The sequence below is a fragment of the Mirounga leonina genome, unplaced genomic scaffold (assembly GCF_011800145.1).
Source record: "Mirounga leonina isolate KUSES-001 unplaced genomic scaffold, KU_Mleo_1.0 Mir_174, whole genome shotgun sequence".
NCBI lineage: Eukaryota > Metazoa > Chordata > Mammalia > Carnivora > Phocidae > Mirounga > Mirounga leonina.
The window spans coordinates 5,397,347-5,419,360 of record NW_023270451.1 but is presented as its reverse complement, the minus strand read 5'-3'; the positions used below and the strand labels follow the sequence as shown (position 1 = coordinate 5,419,360).

At 39.7% G+C, this 22,014-nt stretch overlaps 1 protein-coding gene across 1 annotated transcript in view; it reads right to left on the bottom strand.

Moving 5' to 3' along the window:
• Positions 1-22,014, bottom strand: part of RELN (reelin) — a 523,500-nt gene that overhangs the window by 38,010 nt on the left and 463,476 nt on the right. Inside the window, exons 46-49 of the mRNA XM_035020402.1 lie at positions 19,311-19,479; positions 6,506-6,646; positions 4,868-5,045; positions 3,032-3,225 (exon numbers count right to left, since the gene is read on the bottom strand). Coding sequence (XP_034876293.1) covers positions 3,032-3,225; positions 4,868-5,045; positions 6,506-6,646; positions 19,311-19,479 — 682 coding nt within the window. The remainder of the gene's footprint in view (positions 1-3,031; positions 3,226-4,867; positions 5,046-6,505; positions 6,647-19,310; positions 19,480-22,014) is intronic.

Sequence of the window (22,014 nt, the reverse complement as noted above, 5' to 3'; positions counted from 1 at the left end):
CCAGAATAGTAGGCCATATTCCAGATGGGGACCAATCAAGATCCCTTCAAATTGAGGATGCTTTTGGTTAGATTTTCAGTACTTAAATTTAAATACTTTATGGACCATGTCCATATTTTGTGTACCCTAAGACCAAGATGCATTTTGTGTACCAAAGGGGACACAAGGAAAGTGCAGACTGTGAATCCTAGATCCTTACCTGTATAGTTACTGGCACTCTGGAGACCAGCAATGCTTAGGCAAATAATCTTTTCCAAAGTTTATTTCCCCAGGCATTTCAATTTTGAAGTTCATCTGCACCTTTCCTTGCCCCCTTTTTGTCTCACCTTGTAATATCTTTCTACAACTTATCAGCATTGACTTGGCATGTTTAACATTTTAAAGTATATCAAATAATATCAGAAATGTATCTGCTCCTGGAAGGGCATATAATAGACTTCTTTACCCAAAGCAATGATCTTTATCTTTTTTTTCTTTCCTATTTCTAAATTAGTTTCCTTTCTCTGATAAATCCTTGACCACATTTTATAAACCTTTGGAGTGGAAATTTATCTAACTAAGGCTGTTGAAAGTTTAAATAAATTATGACCACTGTTCCTACTTTGGTCAATTTGTTTCTCCCTGAGAGAACTAAAGTAGATCAGACAGTTATGTTTATATCCTTTATACAGAGAAAAGGAAGTTTATGCTAAATGTTCAGGAACTCATACCTGAGAGTCTTTATAACTTTCTCCATAAAGACTAAGGAAATGGTTTACTTGGCTTATCTATTATCTTCTACTAATAGATGAGCATGTTTTTTGCACTATTACGCTGTGTTCTTCTTAGCTTCTCTGGATTCCTTTACTGGTGTCCAACTTTAATGCAAGTGCAGGATTTTAAATGTTTGCTTGTGGCTGGCATTTCCTCAACTGCCATTTTCCCCTTCTTCCTTCATAATAGGAGCCCATCTTTTTAGCGAGGTGAACAGTCACCCAGAATAAAGACAGCATGTCCAGACTCCCTTGCATCTGGGTGTGTTTCTGTGGCTAAGTTCTGGTTACTGGAATGTGAATGGAAATAGGGGCAACCATTAGGAAGTGTCCTTAAAGACAGACAGCATGCCCCTCTTGCCTATCCTCCCTTTTGCCAGTGGGAATGTGGAGGAGCTAGAGTTGCCTTTTTGGACCACAAGATAGAGGTCATGTGTTGAATGTGGCAAAAGTATTAGGTAGAAGGAAGCTGGGTCTCTGGTGCTTGTGGAGATGCTGTAGCAGCCCTGGGCTACTTTCTTCTGGATCTAATTTATATTAAGAGAGAAAAAAACCTTTTGTTTAAGTTACTTGGGGTTTTCTGTCATTCGCAACTGAACCTCTTCTTAACAGATACATTGAATTTAAATGACCATTTACAAGATTCTTTCACTGTTTTTCTTTTACCTAATTTTTAGCCTGTACCTGGTCTGCCATGTACCGAGGGATTATCTATGTTTTGTCTTCCTTTTTGGGTGCTTTTAATTATTCTGTTTCTTGGTTGGGCTGTATTCATTCCTCCTTTCCCCTCTCCTCCCCTCCCCTCTGCTCTCTCCTCTCCTCCAACCTTGTTCTTTCTCTCTCTTACCCTCTTTTCTCTCTTCTCCTCCTTCCACTTTAAAAAATATGCTCTTTTACTTTTTAAGATCTTTTTTTAACTTTTCTCATTGGTCACATTGATTGCTTTTTGCCCTTTGAGAATATATCTATTTTATTTATTTATTTATTTATTTATTTATTTATTTATTAAAGATTTTATTTATTTATTTGAGATAGAGAGATACAGAGAGAGAGAGAGCAGGGGAGCAGGGGGAAGGGCAGAGGGAGAGGGAGAAGCAAACTCCTTGCTGAGCAGGGAGCCCAATTCAGGACTCAATCATGACCTGAGCCAAAGGTAGACACTTGATGGACTGAGCCACCTAGGCGCCCCCATTTATTAACTTCTAAAAAATTTCTTTAAATATTTTTAAATTGTAGTAAAATATATATAACACTTACATTTTTTTCCAGGTGTGTGTATAAGATATTGATTTGACAAATCTATGTTATACTAAAACTTCCCATTTTAAGTGTATAGTTCAGTGGCAGAGAATATATATATTTTAAAGAGATTTCTTTTTATTTATTTCTTTTTATTTATTTATTTATTTTTTTTAAAGATTTATTTATTTTTGAGAGAACGAGAATGAGAGAGAGAGAGAGAGTACATGAGAGGGGTGAGGGTCTGAGGGAGAAGCAGGCTCCTCGCCGAGCAGGGAGCCCGATGCGGGACTCGATCCCAGGACTCCGGGATCATGACCTGAGCCGAAGGCAGTCGCTTAACCAACTGAGCCACCCAGGCGCCCAAAGAGATTTCTTTTTAAAGATTTTTTAAAATTTATTTATTTGACAGAGAGAGAGAGAGGGCACAAGTAGGTAGAGTGGTAGGCAGACGGAGAGGGAGAAGCAGGCTCTCCGCTGAGCAGGGAGCTGGACATGGGGCTCGATCCCAAGACCCCAAGATCATGACCTGAGCCAAAGGCAGATGCTTAACGACTGAGCCACCCAGGCACCCCTAGGGGTTTTTCAAATAAATAATTAAAAAATAGACTTTAGATATTTCCAAGTCCTCAATTCTCTAAAATGGAGGGAACACTATATAAACCCTATATAAATAAATGAATGACTGAATAAATAAATATATTGTCTTCCTGTTTCTATTTTCCCAAAATGTCGTTGAAATTAATTACCATATATTCATTAATTCACATGGATTTCTGCACTGGGTCTATTCATGACTGGCATTGTGGCAACATATTTTATCTTATTCTGGAATTAAAAAAGTAGTTGTTCTTAAAATAAAAACCCAAACCAGTTTGCTTATCCAGCTCAGAAATCTTATCTTTATGTCAGTGTCAGAAGAATCTCTACCAGTGGGTATGGTTCCAGGCCCCCTGCAGTCCCCGTGACTAAAGCTGGTAGACCTCATCAAGCATCTTTGCTCAAAGTACTCATTATTAAAGATAAAATAGAATACAAACCCAGGTTTACTGTATTGATCATAGAAAATTTCCATTAGCAGGTTCCAGGTAATGCCTCCGTTGACAGAATATTCCAGGAGAACACCTTGGTTACGGTTGTTCGGTGTAATCAGACATCCATACATGAAGTAAAATTGGATAAACTCGGCATTCGTGAGATTCAGATCCACGGTGACTAGCAGCCGACTGCAACCCTAAGGGAGAAAAGCAGAATCCAACAAAACAGTGATAAAGAATTGTAATTGCAGGTTAAAGGTTTTCTCTGGTTTCCATCTTTTTATATTTCTTTTGTAATACAAGTCCCATGGTATTGTAATACTGGTGTTTGTATCATCTTTCCCATTATCCTAGCTCCCAGCATGGCCTCTAGCACATAGTAGGTATTCACCAAATATTTGCTAAACTTTGAAATTTCATTGTTAGAACTTACAAAGGACGATGTATTCTAAGGAGATTCTCTTTTGTTTTCTTATGAGCAATATGAGAGCTGAAATTAAAGTAACTGTTCTGTTTTGTTAAACTATTTCCAGTTATTCACAGGCATTTTTAGATTTTTTAAAAGGTAATAGCTATTAATAAAATAGCATGTTGAGATAACTATTTTAATATGAAATTTAAAAATGACTACATCTAAGGATTTCATACAATTTAATTATTAATTAGAGATAATAGTTGTAATTATTTTTATTTAAACTTTTATAGCTGATTTTAGTGTCATCTATATTAATTTATTAGTGTAGATAGGCAGATAATTCTTAGTTGAACATAGGCAGGAAACTAGGCCTCTTGGAGTTCTAGCTAAGTAGGAAGGGTATTGTAAACATGCATTCTTAGCGTTGAGGATTACAGGAATCCTATATTGTTACTATCGGCTAAAACACTGAATATAAATAATACACTCTATTGGCACAAATGCAAATTCTAAGATAGGGAATGGTAGGGAAATAAAGACCTGACAATGAATCTGTAATTTTTAAAAATTAAATTGCTTATGAAGGGTACTTAATTACGGTATTGAAGAAATTCTATTTTTAAACACGTCATCTTTAGTAGCAATTAGAAGGACCATAAAATTTCTCAAAGAAATTTTTTTCTTTTTTTTTTAAGATTTTATTTATTTCCGAGAAAGAGAGAGAGAGAAGCAGAGAGAGAAGAGAGAGAAGCAGACGGAGAGGGAGAGGGAGAAGCAGACTCTCCGCTGAGCAGAGAGCCTAATGCGGGGCTCAATCCCAAGACCTTGAGATCACGACTTGAGCTGAAGGCAGACACTTATCTGACTGAGCCACCCAGGTGCCCCATCAAAGAAATTTTCTAACATTGCTGTTGCCATTCACAAAATAATTTGCTATAAATAAAAATGTTTAGTCATTACTGACAATTATTCTTTCTTTGATAATTTAGAGAAAGAAGTAAGTGTTGTTAATAAATTCAGGAAACACTGAAGCTCAATTTCCTGATTTTTGGCTCCTTAAATCCCAAATCTGTTGCAAGCTCAAGAGTTTCCAATTAGAGCATCATCCAGATGGAAGACCCTTGCACATTGTGCACGCACTCTCTCCCAGGATGAAAATTCACTTAAGTCCTTTTTTAATGTGTACGTACATATGCCTTGTGCTGACTCTACCTTGCATAATTGAATGGTCTCGAATGATTTGCGATGGGGAAAATGTTGGAAATAATTAGCATCTTCTGATTTGTATAAAGTTGCAAGTTCGCATCAGGGTTGTGCATTTAGAGTGTCTAACTCTGCATCTTGATTTGCCAATAAGAGAGACTCAACTCTTCTGCGGGAACCTCAGAGGTGCAGACATGAATAACCAGCAGCCAAATACTCACCCCGCTGAAGTGGAGAGCCATTCCCGAAGCCACAGCGCCACACACGGTACTTAGTTTCCCTCCGTTCACAGTCAACCAGTTCTGGTTGGATGGAGCTCTATTGAAGTTGTCTTTGAGTTGGGTTGGAAGGGAGATCTCGGGCTCTTCACAGTATAGGCCACCCCACTGCTCGTCACAGCTGGGTACGGAGAAAAGAAAGGAAAAGTCAACCTGAAACAAGACCTCCACAGTTGTGTTCTCAAATTAGTGAAGACAGATGCTATTTCTAGTCCAGGATGATGAAAGCTTACTTAGCTTCACAGAGCTTTCCAGAATTCATCTGCTTTTCTTTCTTTTTTTTTTTTTTTTTAAAGATTTTATTTATTTATTTGACAGAGAGAGACACAGCAAGAGAGGGAACAGCAGACTCCCCACGGAGCAGGGAGCCTGATGTGGGGCTTGATCACAGGACCCTGGGATCATGACCTGAGCTGAAGGCAGACGCTTAAGGACTGAGCCACCCAGGTGCCCCATTCATCTGCTTTTCTTAACAGTGCTTTAGGTTAGAAATAGTCTGTGAATTAGCTGCCCCTAGGCATTCCTAAAGTAGTGACTTGGGCTTACAGGGAAAGAAGCAACTTCAAAGAATTTACTAGAGCCCTGCCTCTACGTGACACAGCTCTAGAAAGCTGATAAGAAATTGTGGCTGCCAAACTGAACTGGTAGGTCCTAATGACTTAGGAAATTGGTCTTTTTAAAGAGGCTTTGGGTCAGTTAGGAATCCAAGATGCCATGTTCCAAATGGCAGTGGGTACTTTGGGTAGCATCTGCCATCTGTGACCGAAGGACTGACCTCCGTGTTCAATACAGGAGGAAATATGAATGTCGGATTGGAGGCTCTGGGGTTTCAGAGGTCATTCTGGATATGGGCTAGAATCATTAACCAAAGGAAAGACCTCCCAGGTGTGCGGAGATTAGAGGAGAAGGGGGTATGAATTCTCTATCAGCACCCTCATTCATACTATCCTACCAAACAGCAAAATCTTTGAAAATAAAGCACAAAGGCCTGTGGTACACAAGATCTGTGCATACACGCGTGTGCGCGCGCGCGCGCGCGCACACACACACACACACACACTTTATTTAGATCCTTCCAAAGATGCTAACGCTCGCTAAGTAAAATACTAGCCCTCTCCATTGATAGCAAATTGAGCAGGCATTTAAAAACTTTCTTATGCAAACCACACAGGAATACCAATTCAACCACAAGTAATGCATATCTATTACATATATTCAGGCCTAAGTGAGAAAAATACTTATGACATATTATTTTCGGTCAGAATATACTGAACTCCCAAACCTCTTCTATGTCCTTTTCTGGGCTCACGTGTACCATAGGAACACAGAAGGAAATAAAATACAGTTGATGATAATTCACTTTTCTCTTGACAAGACAGCTATTGTTCAGTTCCTAACCTCTAAGCAAGAAGGAAGATACAATATCCATAAGCTCTACAGTTAGCTCAGTATCAGATTTCAAGAAAACCGTACAACTAACGGCAGCTTTGGAGTGATTACAAATCCAGTTTCAGAAAAATCTCTTGGCTGGAATGAGAGTCAGGAACTGCCAATGGAAGGAAGAAAACACAATGTACTTACACACAGCTTCCTTGGATGCACCTTCCGTGGCCACCGCACATATCTATACAGCCGTCCCCGATATAGACATTGTCTATGGCCCATGTCTGCTGCTTGTCAAAAGGAGCTGGTTGATGCCAACGGAAACGAGTGGCTTGGGACCTTTGAAGAACAAGAGAATTATAACGAAGGATGTGGTGGGAAAGAAAATGTGTATATTTGAACAAGTGCGTGGATGGCTATAACAAAAATGTGGGTACATCCCTAACTTGTATTCTCAGAAAAGCGTTCATTATTTTAATTACCTATGCAAAACTTTGACTAACAACACCAGGCCAAACTGAACTGCAATAGCTTGAGAATATATTTTGGGCTGATTATCTTTCCCAGCCTTGTAAAAACAGACTACAACAGAAACTCACACTAATCCTCACCAGTAGCCTCAGGGGAACAGCGAGCCCTGAATTTCGTGTGGGCACCACTGTGGAGTGACACCAGGGCTGCTGTTAAGTTATATTTGCAAATTAGGGAAAGATGCCTGTCCTTGAGCTGCCCCAACCCCTCTGCATTTGACTTGCAAAGCTCGATTCCAACTCCTAAGTGTTCCTGAAAACTAGACACTTTTGTACAGTGGGCATACTGGTCCACCTCAAGACAGCATTAGTGAGGAATTCTCACAATGAAAGTCTTAAGAAGACAGTAAGTGTAAATCAGAGGGATCAATGAAACCCTAGATAATTGGATGGAGAAAAGAGAGAGAGTAATAAGGCCAGACTTATTTTATATTAATTCAAATGCAATATAAATAAAATCAAAACAGAGATTCTCCCATTCCAGAAGCAGAAATAGATTTGCTCGTTTGCACAGTTTTAGGAAGTGTCTTGTTCAGAAACACAAATAAACTTATGTTTTCAGAGACACTAGATGGCAGTAAATCCAAACACTGCTCAAGGCTCAAGTGGTGGTGAACATTTAGAAACCCGCAGATGAAATAATTAGAAAAAGCAAGTTTTGTTTTATGGATTCACTTTCTTTAAGATTTTATTTTCTAAGTTATCTCCACACCCAACATGGGGCTCAAACTCATGACCCCGAGATCAAGAGTCTCATGCTCCACCGACTGAGCCAGCCAGGAGCCCCTGTTTTATGGATTCATATACTGATATCATTATGAGATTGTTAATCACTTGACTGAGAGATACTTGTTTTGAGCAGGACAAAGACCAAACAACAGCAAGGGTTGTATGTTTTCTAACTGAAAACATATGCATTAAGTTTAGAAACTAGAAAAGAAACAGACCAGAACTAAAAATCTCCGTTCTGAAAATGCATAGTTCAGTTTGATATTTGCTTACTGAGCATCATCTATGCACTGATTTTTCCATAATACTTCTTGCTCCTCAGCTCCCAGCAGACTACCTAACATCCTCCTATCCTTCCTGTGGCATTTAACTTCAACCCTAAACTCTTCCTGGGCCCCATCCTCCAGCCCTGCATCCTGGCTACTCAGTCTGGAGCACTGCTCCTTCTCCCAGTTCCCAGGGCTCACAACATTCTTTCCCATCTTCTGCCTACGTTTTCTTCATCTCTCTGCTTGGTTATCCCTTATGTGTCCCTCAGGTCTTGGAGGAAGTCTTAAGTCCTCAGAGAAATTTTCTTTTCGGTCCCTTTAAAAATCACATTTATTCCAGAGCAAACTGTTCTTTTCCTTTTATAGTATTTATCACATTTGTAGTTATACATTTATTTGCATATGCATTTCTTAAATGTCTGCCTCCTCCTCAGAAGACTAAGTTACAAGAGAACAGCGTTGATCCCCTTTTTTCAACATTATACCCTCACTGCACAGTGCCTAGCACTTAGTAGGTGGTCTATAGGCGCAGGCAGTTAAGGGGCACCTGGGTGGCTCAGTCAGTTGGGCATCTGACTCTTGGTTTTGGTTCACGTCATGATCTTGGGGTCATGAAATCCAGTTCCATGTCAGGCTCTGTGCTCAGTGCAGAGTCCATTTGAAATTCTTTCCCCCTCCATCTCCACCCCCCGTCCCGCTCCTACCCCTGCTTGCCTACACTCTCTCTCTCAAATAATTAAAATCTTAAAAAAAAAAAAAAGGTGCAGGGAGTTGGTATCCAGGGGCCACCATTCTCACAGTAAGCAGTTGGAAGATGCTCCCCTGGGGTTGTGCAAGTCAGTGGCTGTGCTGTTCAGTTAATTCCTTTTTTTTTTAAAGATTTATTTATTTATTTTAGAGAGAGAGCATGCAGGCCTGAGCAGGATGAGGATGGGGGGAAGGGGAGGGACAGAGGGGGAGGGAGAGGGACAAGCAGACTCTGCTCGCTGAGCATGGAGACCACCCAGGGCTCGATCTCATGACCCTGAGATATGACCTGAGTCAAAATCAAGAGTCAAACGCTTAACCGACTGAGCCACCCAGGCGCCCCTGTTCAGTTAGTTCTTAATGATGAAATTTATTAATAGTTATGCCTGTTTGCATGCAGCAACATTTTATAAATAACACAGTGGAATATCGTACCTCCATAGCACATGGTTACTTGGATTCTAGTAACAAGTCAACACTTATATTCTTATTCTTTCAGACTATAAACTTCTGAAGGGCAGGAAACATCTCTATTCCTTCAGGGAATATTGTTTTGTATCTCCAGTGCTTATAAAGAGTAGGCAAGTAATCTTTGTTCCCTTAATGTTTTATGATGCTCCATCAAAGCCTTTATCACTTTTTATTCAGAGGGCTTATTTATGTATAGTTTCCTCTGCTGGATGATTCTCTCCTTGTTTATCATTTTATTGTTGGTGACACCTATAGATGGGACTTCATAAACATTTACTGAAAGAATAGTAAGTTGACAGCAATAAAGATGGCTAGGAAGAATCAAAAAAGAGATGTCTTTAGGGCGGGTGGGCAGGGGCCAGGGGTCAGCGATCTGATGGCTGTCAAAGGGGGAGAAGAACTCCCAGCAGTTGAGAGGTGTCATGAGCTGCCCAGCAGGGGTGGTTTTCTGAATGTTGGTTGTGTTGAATTACAGTCTGGGCACCCACTTACCAAAGAGATTGTAGAGAAGATTTAAGAGCCAGATGCATTGTTGGGGTTGATAGCTTTTATGGGGACTTCCAACCATGACATGCTCAGTTTGTACAACTCTGTGGCGTTCCACAGAAAAGGAAACAGTGGGAGATCATGTGTAGGATTCCTCAAACCAGAGTTGGCCACTAAGAGTACAGATATTTAGGGGGCACTAATCTGTACTCTGGCACTAGTCAGTCCTGTGTCCTGAATAATTTAACATAAATAACGAGGGGCTTAACTTAGAGGACTTCTAGCGCCCTGTCTCAAATGTGATTTTATATTCTTGGGAATAACTGCACTTAGTACTTAAGTACCCATAAAACAGGGGAAAATATACTATCCAATATTACTTTATAGGAAAAGGAGATGAATTGGAATATAAGTTGAAAAATGAAGGTCTGGAAGTTGAATTTCTAGGACTTCTTATTCCCAGCCCTGTCACAACTTCAGTATATAAAGAGAACAAATAATTTATGTTTATGTGCTGACACTTCCCCATCTGTAGAACTACGAAAATGCTACTTCCCACCTCATAAGGGTGTTGTGAAAATTAATTAGCTTGTGTTTACCAAGACCTGTGAGTGTCTTGGTGAAGTCCCTTGGCAGGTGTCATCATTTATCTTGAAGCTTCCTTATAATGACGGCCACCACCAGCTGCTGCGTCTTGGAGTTGGGGGGAAAATGGCCCCAGAGCATATTTCTCCTTTTCCATATCCTTGAAATATCTCCCTTTGCTTCTTTTCTGAATTTATATCATTTCCTCTTCATCAACTGCACATAGTAAGTGCTCCATAAGTGTTTAATAATTGAACATCCATTGCTATGAAGTTAAAAAATGTTACCCTCAATATTATGGCTTCCATCTCTGTTCTCCCAGGGAACATTTCCCCACACTGCCTCCACACCTTTTAATAGGTTTCTATACACATTTCTGAATCTTTGTATTACTCTTTTTTCCAGGAATACTCTATCTATGAAGTCCTCATTGTCATCATCATCATGAGAAAAAGCCCTTCGATAGGAACCATACAAAATTTTTAAAAAACCTTTTCACTCTCTCTTAATGCTTCCTTTACTCTCAGAAATACATAAAATATTTAGGATGAGTAAATATAGCCAACTCTCTTACTCCCAACGAAGAAGCTGAAGTTCAGTGCCCTAAGTCACAGTGCCGTAAGTCACACTCATGCAACTGAGAGAAGGCAATAATCTCTTGGTTTGTTACTACAATGTATTCTCAATGAGCAGACCCTTCAAAACTACCTCAACCTGTACAAAATCATCCTATCCCTCCCATGACCCCTAAATATGAGCAGTTATTTAGTTATGGAAGGCTGTATGTATTGTTGCTATGTGTACACCCAAGTCTATCTATTCTGACTTTGGCAGGTTAATGTCATAGCTGAAGCCCTTGGCCCTCTTTCTTTAATAAAGGCTCTGCAATGCCCCATTTCAAAATGTGTCCTATATTTCCCTCGGCAGCTAAGGTCCTGCCTTTATACTGGAAAACAATTTCCTCTACTAGCCTATTTTTCTGTGTTAGACAAAAGTAGAGAATATTCCAAGGGAGATATATAAATGGCTGATAAGTGCATGTTCAACATCATTAGTCATTAGAGAAATGCAAATCAAAACCAAAATGAGATATACTTCCTACCCACTAGGTGGCTGTAATAAAAAAGGCAGCAATAACAAGTGTTGGCAAGGATGTGGAGCCTTCATACACTGCTGGTGGGAATGCAGACTCGTGTGAATGCTGTGGAGAACAGGTTGTTCGTTTCTCAAAATGTTGAACACAGAGTCACCATATGACCCAGCAATCCCACCGGTAGGTGTACACCTGGGAGGAAGCATAGATCAGCTCACCTGAACAGAGTGGACCCATGGGTCACAGCCCATGATCTACAGATAAGAGCTAGAGAAAAAGTAGGCTCTAGAGAGGAGGCCTGAAATTTGGTACCAGGAGTGTGAATGAATTACTTATGGCGAGGGGCTCTTATTAAAGGGATGGGCCATCTGCCAGGGTATCCCTCCTCTGGGGGAGATCCTCATGAAGAAGACACTGAACTATGAACAAAAGAAGGAGGTTAAATTTTGGGGTGGAAATGAGAGGATGACTCTTAGAAATTTCTCTGTACAACTGACTAATTTCATAGGTGTAAGGACTGCCACTCAAGGAGGGGGCCTCTGTAACTTCTTAGTTTAGAACTGGCTCTAGAACTATCTTCTGCTGGAGCTGACGTGTTACTGAGAACTCTGGCTGTCTTGAATGGCAGGTAAAGGCTGGAAGACCATTGATTTGGTGGCTAGCTGGGGGTTCTTAATTTAGGCATCCCAGACCTTTTGGTAGAAAATTCCCTTGGTGATTATAAATAACATTAGGGATTTGTAGGACACTAAATGACTGTAACATTTTGGGATGTTTAGATAACATTAAACTGCCCATGAAAGAACATTTACGGTCATCTAATTTTCTTTTCTTCTAAATTTCTTACAAAACACTGGGGTCTGAATACTGAGAGGACAAAGTGTTTGGACCACAGGTTATGACCCCAAACAAATGTGATAAAGGTAAGGTATCCTTATAAGGTGACCTAGATCCTTCATGATACCTCTCTGGAACTAGGGTGGAAAGCATATTACAGGGTTAGCAATTGAAGAATTTAAACAAGCCACCCCACATGGCCTATCTTCCTTCCTTGATAGAGAACAAATGAAGAGCTTTGGTACAATCCTGCTTCAGCCACCGACTGTGTGTCTATAGGGAAAATCATATAACTTCTCTGTGTCTTTGTCCTCATCTGAAAAGGTTAACAGGGAGACCTCAAGGTTAAAGAAAACTTAAGAGAGATTTCAACCAATTATATTGATTTGTAACCTAATTTGAAAAAAATGATAAAATGTTTTATGAGACAAACAGGGAGATTTGAATACTGAATACTAAGTAAATATTGAGTAAGAAAATACTGAATAAGAAATTGTCATTAATTTTTAGGTAGGATAATGGTATCATAATTATGTTTTTTAAAGTCCTCTTTTAGAGATACATGCTAAAATATTTACAGTTGAAATGATGTGTCTGGGAATTGCTTCAAAATACGGGGTCCAGAGTGAGTGGTGCTATTGAAGAAACAAGGTTGGTCATAAATCAATAATAGTTGAAGCTGGGTGATGATTATATTGAAATACAGCTTGCTATTTTCTTAAATTTTGTATGTTTGGATTTTAAATAGATAAATGTGAGCCAAAAATAATCTGTGGTCCCTTCAAACTCAGAGTAAAATTTTGATTTGATTACAAAGAAAAGAAAATGGTTATCCTTGTTTTGGTAAAATAAGGAATTATTATTTTTGCTGATAATTATAATTAGTAATGATCATAAAAAACTACAGTGTTCTGAGTAGGCCTACCGAGAGCATCAAATACATTGGACTATCCCTCAAATAAAAGGAATTTCCTATAATTTTTAAAATGCCTTCTCAACGGAGAATGACTTCTATTTAATTGTTAAAACAATCTTAAGAATCCATACGTAGCAATATGTACAAAGTACAGCCAAATCTCAAATTCTCTAATAAAACTTTGGCAACAAGGTTGACAATGGAGAAAGCTTAGTTGGAAAGCAGAATTTCTGTAAGTAGTTTTATTCTCCATTGTAGTGGAAATGGAAATAGGTTTTATTTGTCTTAACATTATAATGTGAAAATATTAATATATTCAGTATGTGAAAATCCACAGTACCATGGTTTACACCAAACAAAATTATTTTATGTTTTGCTGTCCTGAAAGAACAACACAAATTTGGTAAAGTAATAGCAATGATTTTCAAAGTATCAAAATGATGCCTGAGAAAATGGATATGGAAGAGAAATCCAAGGCTTCCTTGACTTGATTGAAAATTTTTAATAAGATGTTCAGTAATATGAATGCTTGCAAAAAGTCTTTTAAAAGATACTGGAAAATTGGAAGTAACAATGGAGATAAATAGTACTGAGGCATGTTTTAAGAATCTCTCCTTTAAAAAATGAACTTGTAATTCCTTTGAATATTTCTCCATGACAAGCCCAATAAATACTATATATAGTTATTTGGTTTTCTTAGCATAAGATCTTTTCTTGGCTTTTATAGTTGGGATTATCATGGAAGAATATCCTCCCTCCCTAAATCTGTTTACCTGAAAAAAGGTAAACCCAACCCCATTCCATTCTCCCAATTCTTCCACAATCTTTTTGCCCTTTCTTGCACTTATCACTTCTCCTGTAAACTTCTGCAAATGTTCAGTAGTGTGCCTGCTGTGGCTAAAACCACCTGGCTTCCAAAGTGTTGTAGTTAATCTTTAAAGATAGTGGTATCAGCCATGTCATTAGGGTTGGAAGGAGGGAATGGATCATCTTCAAACTGTAACTTAAAATAGCCAAGTCACACCTGAGCCTTCCAGGGGCAGGACTCCCCCACCCCCGCAACCTTTCTCAGTGGATTTGAATTACCTGCCCTTCTGCTGACTCACCCTGGTTCTCAGGTGACATTTCAGAACCCATGTTACTTAAGCCACCTGTTATTTTTAGGTCTGGGATTAGTGAATAGGAAGAGGCAGATTCAGATTAGGGGCTATGAAATGGATTTTGGCATCTTTGTATTTTTTTTCAGCATCTCTCAAGATCTCCTGCCTTCTCCCTTCCTATTTCTTCTAGGACCGTATCTCTTAGGCAAGCAATAAAAACGTAGGACTAATACAGTGGTTAAGCCCATGGGCTCTGGGGCCAGACAAACTGTATTTATTTCCAGTATCTTACTTAAACTGTCCTTTTGAAGGTCACTGACTATCTCCTTATGGAAATTTACGGTGAAACTTTTTTCTTCATTAGTCTCAGCAGCATATGTCAGGGATGGTGACTTCTTCCTGCTTGATACTCTATTCTCACTTGCTTTTGGATACCGTACTCTTCTGATTCTTCTTCTACCTCCTTAATTGTATCCTCACGATTTCTTTAATAACCATTTCCACTCATCCTGCTATTAAATTTAAGGGTCCTTTCTTTTCTTTTTAAATGCTCTCCCATGGAGAGCTGACCGTTTCATGGCACTGCCTATCACCTCTATGCTCCTGCCTCCAAAGCTGATCATCTTTCCCTGGGCTCTGACCTTCACATCTCTGTCAAATGGATGTCTTCATTTGTATTTCCAGTCATCACATTGAATTCAGCGTCATTTGGTTCAGTTTGTCACACTGTCCTTCCTGGAGTCAACTGTAGATTTCTCCCCATTCTCTTGGGCTTCAAACTTGAGTCATCTCTTGATGTGTGCAGTGGAGAAGAAGCTAGTGAGTTTTATCAATTCTTCCTTTGAAATGTCCCATAATATCCCTCTCATCCCCTTCTTGTTAGCTGTAGCCCAGACCCTCGTTACTTCATGCTTTTCTCTTACTTGAGCCTCTCTGTTCTCCCAATTGTTTTTCTTGGAAGAACATTCTCAGTTCAAAACCCACCACAGTTCATCTTTCCAACAAGTCTAAACTCCTCTGCCTTGCTTCAGTGCTTGTGATAAGTTAAGCCAACTCCACGAACAAACAACTTTCCATAGCTTCCAGATATGAGCCCTGTGCCTTCATCAGCAACTCTTGGGCTCTTGCCGGGCTCATGTGTCCTATTCACATTGTTTCCCTAATTTAGAATGTTCTTCTCCTTACCCACCTAATTCCTAGCCATCATTTGAGGCCAGGGCCCATCTCTTCCATGAAACCCCCTCTAACTCTGGCATTCAACACTGTCTCCCATCTCTCAGTACCTATGGCATTCCTAGCCCATTCCTCACTGAAGCTCTCAATTACATGCAGCACGTTTTATTTTTAAGTTGTTTATTCTTCCCCAGTCAGATGGTAATCTCCTACAGGGCAGGAACTTAAGACAGTGTCCGACCATTACCATGGGCTTGCCCTTGTTACGCGAGCTTAGGAAGACTTCTTAGTCTCATTGAAGATGAAGTCTGATAATCACAAGTGTGATCATGTTGTCAACACATAAATGTAAAGATGACCTACATTTTATAAATGTTCACAATGTCCCAAGCTCTTCCATGCACATTTATTCGATTTTTTACATGGCAAAAAGTCTCTTCATTTTTCACATGAGGACCCTGCAGCTTTGGGACATGGAATGACTTGCTTAAAAGCTCACAGGGCTGAAAAGCTAGAACTCTCCACTGAACCACAATGCTTTCCATTCATTTTTGAATTTCCAGTAAGATCTAACTGAACCCGTGTATATGGGAGTAATAGAGACTATGATTCTATCCACCTCAGCTTATTTAGGTTGTAACGTAGAAATGTCTGGAGCAGAGTGTGATGTCTCTTGTGTTCAGTCTCAGTGCTCCCTGCCCAGTGAAATGCACGAGCATCCATTCAGTTCTTCAACTCAGAAACCAGAGTCGTCTTCAACATTGTCCGTTCCCTCACCTTCCCACGTCCATTTCACCATGAAACTCAATTTTATTGCTTCCATTTCTCTTGATTTTCTCTACTTCCCTTCATGTCTCCAGCACCTTAGTCCAAGCTACCAGCACTCACTGTCTCTTCAAGAGTCTCCTTCCAGCTACTCTTATCCACCCCTATTTGTTTTCCAATTAGAATAAGCTTTTCTGGTGCAAATCTGAGCGTGCCCCCCATTCCCAAACACTTTAGCAGATTTTTAAGCACCTATATGACATATCCCCAAATCATTTAAAACAATTTTTTTAAAAGATTTTATTTGAGAGAGAGAGCACAGAGGGAAAGGAAGAGAGCAGAGAGAGGGAGAAGCAGACTCCCCAGTGAACAGAGAGAGCAGAGAGAGCAGAGGGTACAGAGAGCACGATGATGTGGGGCTTAATCCCAGGACCCTGAGATCATGACCTGAGCCGAAGGCAGACACTTAACCAACTGAGCCATCCTGGGCATATCCCCAAATCTTCAGTATGACCTATGATACTTTTCATGGTCAGACTCCATCTCACTCCACTTTCTCTCTAGGTTGGATCCATTCTTTCAGTATCTCAGATATGCTTGTTACCTCCTGTCATAGGCCATTTTCTTTGTCTGGAACTCTGCTCCCTCTCCTCCTCCCCCAGTTAACTGCTATCCATCCTTTATCTCTTACTTCAATTATGTTTTCCTCCAAAAAGTGTTCCTTGATTTTGTTGATCAAGGCAAATCTCCCTAGGACATATGATCTCTCAGCATCATGCAACTGTCCACCATCAGTCGAATTTATTTACTTTTGCAATTACTGGTGATTTCTGGTTAATATCTCTGTCTCCCACTGCACTCAAAGTTTGCTGAGGCAGGGATAAGTTCAGCCCCTCACACAGACCTGGTATATAATTAAATGTTTCAAAAGTATTTGTTTAATGGATGACTACATGAAGGAATAATCTCTACTGATGACTACCGATCATTTTAGTCTGGGTAATGGTTTGACGTCAGTTTGTGGATAACCAACCTCAGTTGACTCTTACTACCACTGTGCCAACAATACTGGAACCTTGTGGTTCTACGATAGGTGAATGAGTGGACAAATCTACCATCGGCACATTGTCACAGTCACTCCTCACCCCTACTTAGCACATGGCTTTAAGTCCTCAGCATCATGTTCGTTTATGATGAAGAGCTACAAACGGGAATTCTCCATTCTGTCCTAGTGGACAATGTAACCATAGATGTCTCAATACTTTGCAGAAGTTGAGGCTGTAAGTTCACCTCAAAACAAAGAAATGCCATACTGAAAAAGTAACCGGAAACTAAGAGCAGATACAGATATGCTAACTTGCGTTTGAGACAAAGTGCTCTGAGCCTGGCACATTGTTCTAATGATCTCTGGCATATGGCAGAGCACAGTAAGCGGCGGGTCTGGCTTGGGGTCCATTCATGTGCATTTCTTTCTGAATTATCCAGAGGGCCTTACTATAAGGCAGCGTCACCTTTAAGACCATTGTATAACGTGGGCTTTGAGGGTAGTACAATAAACAAACTGCATATTTTCAATATGATAACAAGAAGAAATGGCTGCTCATCAGATTTCTCAAATGTCATTCGAAAGGGTCAAAATTCTTATGGGTATGTGCAAAAGACAATTAAAAGATAGGTTAAAAGATGGAGAATAATTACCTTTCTTGAGTAGAAGGGTATAATGACTTGCTGGAATCAATCTTAGAATGTCATTTATTTGCAAAACGCTACCAACTAGCTGGGTAATAATTCACAGAATTCATAAAGCCATAGAAGACTACTGCCTTAATGGAGTTTTTTTTTTTTTTCTACTTCACTTATTAAGATCACCTTAATAATTCATGCATGGCAATACCTCTAACGAGCAACAGAATCTCAGTTCTTAGGTATCTCATTTAAACTGGGCAACTCTGCTGACAGTTCATATAGTCCTCGCACCTCTGAGTCAGCAATTGTAGATAAGCCCTAGGCTGTGAGCGACTGAAACCAGCCCATTTATGATAACCCCAAGAAAAGTTACGTCCTAGATGAACAGCTGAATTGTACAGTCATTTGCTAGGAAGATTTATTCATTCTTCATTCATGGGGAGGCGAGAGAACAATAACGAGCCCAAACTGTAACTCCTGTTCCACATGGTTGAACTGGTTGCTTTGCTTCTCTCTTAATGGCAACAACTGATTGCCATTTTGTTTTTTGGAGGGAACAGGAATTCCTATCAAGATTTTAAAGCTTCCCTATGATTAGCACCTACTTAGTGAGAAGAGAGAGGGTCGTTATCCGCTAGGCAAGGTGAATTCTGTTTTACTCAAATAAAGCATTTACCAGGGAATTTTATGAAGCCACTGTCATTTCTTATAGGCACAATGCATGATGCATTCATCATTGTTTTTCATATAAAAAGAATGCTCCAGGTGATAATTTTCAAGATACTCTTGAAAATAAAATTTCAAAAGCAGACAATAATTCTAATACACATTTATTTGCTATATCTATTTGATATGACACCGCTCACTGTTATATCTACAGTAGTCTGACTGAACAGAAAGCAGACTCCATTTAAATCTGCTCTGTATCCAACGTGCCTGTTTTAAATTTAAGTGAATCAAGTTGGCGATTCTCGCTGATTCAGCCACTGTTTTCTTACAGATGCCATTTTTTCAAAATATTAGTTAAATGGAAGTCAGTATAGGCCTGGCTTTTGGGAAAACACAGAACGATGTCACCACAAAAACTGGTTTCTACTTCGCTTTTTTAAGTGTTTTTTTTTTAAGAAAATAAATTTTAAAATTATTTATTTAAGTAATCTCTACACCTAACGTGGGGCTCAAACTCACGACCCTGAGATCAAGAGTTGCATGTTCTTCCCACCAAGCCAGCTAGGTGCCCTGCTTTTTTCTTTTCCTTTTTTTTTTTTTTTTAAAGTAAGCTCTATGCCCAATGTGGGGCTTGAACTCATGATCCCAAGATCTAGAGTCGCATGCTCCACTGACTGAGCCAGCCAGGCACCCCCTATTTTGCTTATTTTTTTTTAAAGTAAACTCTATGCCTAATGTGGGGCTCAAAGTCACAACCCTGATAGCAAGAGTCCCATGCTCTACCAACTGAGCCAGCCAGGTGCCCTTGTTTTGCTTAGTAATTCGTGCCTGGCAATACCATCAACAAGTAACAAAATTGCATGTATCTCATTTAAACTTGTTGTCCTAAAATCCAACATACCAAATAATATCAAATTGGGGTTCAATACATGCAGAAGCATCCATACCTGGTATATGGAGGGAGGGGCAGAGTGATTCTGGTCCATTTGTTGAAAGTGTCTGACACCAGGATCCGCTGCAGGTGAAAGCGGCTACATTCAACATTGGTAGGTAGACAGTCCCTTATCAATGGGTGCCATGATAATCCAAGATCTACTGAGTATTCCAGTTCAATAGCTGGAACAGGAAACGTTATTCTGAATAGAAATACATGTATGCAGACCCAGGAACCATAATTACTTATGTTTTCTTATGTTTTAATTCAAATGTCAATTTGATTTTTCCTCTGTATTTATGTTTCCTATTTTGAAATGTTTCTTGGTTAGATTTTTCCTTCTGTACATTACTAGTTACTATTTTTCACTTTCCAGATTAAGATAGTTTTTCTTTTAAGGGGCTAGAATCAAGTGAAACATAAATTTTCCTGAATCACTCTGTTATACTGAGAAACTTTCAGAACAATCATAACAAAACCATTGTTCATACGCACGTAAGCAATAGTAATGGTAGTTATATATATATTTATTGTTTAATCTAATAGTTGCAGTATATTATGAAATTACACAAATTATATATATGTACTATAATAACTATACTATGTCTATTTATTTCATGGTTAACATGCAAGTACAAACATAGTAACCATATATTTTAATGATTACTTTTTAAATAGTTTAAAAAAAATTGAGCAACTTCCTCAAAATTTGACCATTCCACAGGGATCCTGACCAACAATGCCAATTTTGCTCTTGCTTTAGGTAAAACTGCTTAGAAATGGCAAAATCCCTTGTGCTCACATACCCTGCTCTGCTGTGTTATAGAATATACCGGGGAATCAGCACGGTATAAGGAGGTAGCTGGAGGCCTTGCAATTTGTGCCAAAGCATGCAGTCAGGCTGTGGGTCTAGGAAAAGCTGTTTCTTTCTTTTTTCTGAAAAATCCAACTTATAACCTGAGTTTCATATTCTTTCTTATTTCCTGCTTCAGTCTATAAACTGCTCGAGCCCCTATCTCCCTACTTAAATTGCTTTCTCCAAGGTCATGATTCTCAATCTTGGCTGCACACTGAAATCACCTGGGTACCTTTAGAAACCACGAATGCCAGGGTCCCACCCCCAGGGACTGTGATTTCACTCTTCTGGGGCACAGCCAAGGTGTCGGGAGCTGTGCCGCTTCCCAGGTGATTCTCATGTGCAGCCAGCGTGGGACCACTCACTGCAGCACGGTTCCTAGCAACACTTCCTAGTGAAATACAGTGGTCCAGCTCAGTCTTCACTGTTTTTGTCCTTCCTACAGCGGTAGACATTATTGATTATTCCCTGATTCTTGAAACTTTCTTTTCTTTTGGAGGACATTATTCTGAATCTCCTGTCTTCCTTTCCCTCTGACTCCTGTGCTAACGAGCCCAGCTATGGGCATTCTTCCAAACTCCATTTCTGGCCTTCTATTCTCTGTGTATACTCCTTGGGCTTCAGCTATTATCCCTGTGCCCAGATCTGCCAATTTTATGTCTCCAATTAATTTCCTTCATTCAATAAATGTTTACTCAGCCTGGCATTACACCGGATGTTGGCATATTGTGATGCACCGTTCAGACAAAGTTCCTGCTTTCTGTCTTGCAAATCCTCCTCACTCAAGGGCATCTCCACTTAAAGCTACTTGCACCCAAACTAAAGAAAAACTCACCCTTTTCCCTCATAAATATACATCTCTTCTTAACTATCAAATTCAATCAAGGGAGATACTTTTGCACTGGTTTTCCAGGTTCAGAGTTTAGAAATTATTTTAGAAATTTTACTCTTCTCTTTTTTACTCTCAATGTTCAAACTGGCACCTGGTTTTGAGATTTTTCTGCTGCTTTCCTTTGTGCTTGCATGGTCTCATATCAATTTTATCCATCCCATTCTTCTTCATGCCACACCGGGAGGACTCCATCACCTCCTACAGAGAGGACCACTGAGGCTTCTTTATTGGCATACCCACCTTCATCAGCTCCTGGGCTAATCGCCCTAAAACAGACCATGTCACTCCTCTGCCCTTGTGCCCCTTTATTCATGTCCTTGTCAAGCACAGATTCTTGTATGTGCCTTTTAAGGCTCTTCTTCCTTAGCTGCAAACTCTGCTTATCCACTTTCCTCTTTGATTTTATCATTCAGTTCAACCTTTCTCAAGAGGTTGCACCAGCCGGCAGTAGAAAGTACACAGGACTGGGCTTATGAAAGCAGAGTGTCAGTCCTGGTGCTGCTACAGGCCTACTGGGTCATAACTTACCTCCCTGGGTTCTCATCACCTTCCTATGCTACTGAGGAAACAGGTATCTAGGACCCTAACGTCCTTTTCTATTTTCAAAATCAGAATTCTACTCTCCTCCACTAGATGAAAATATTGCCTATTCAGGCTGGTCTGCTCATGGTTTTTCCTATGGACTAGGAGCACCCCCACCTCTGCTTCTTTGCTTATGCTGCTAGCCTAGCTTGGGATGTCCTTTCTTCTCCATTCACCCTTCAAATCCATTCCAATCATCAATGCCCATTTGAGACTAAGCTTCTTTGTGAAATCTTCCCCAGATCCTGGATTGGCCATCCATTGGTCATCTCATTCTCCTTTGAGCTTTCATTACATTCTGCGTCAATACCAATCCATAGAGCACTTGAATTAGTCACCTATTGGACTCTAACTTTTTAAAAGTATCCCCTCAACTAGACCTATTGA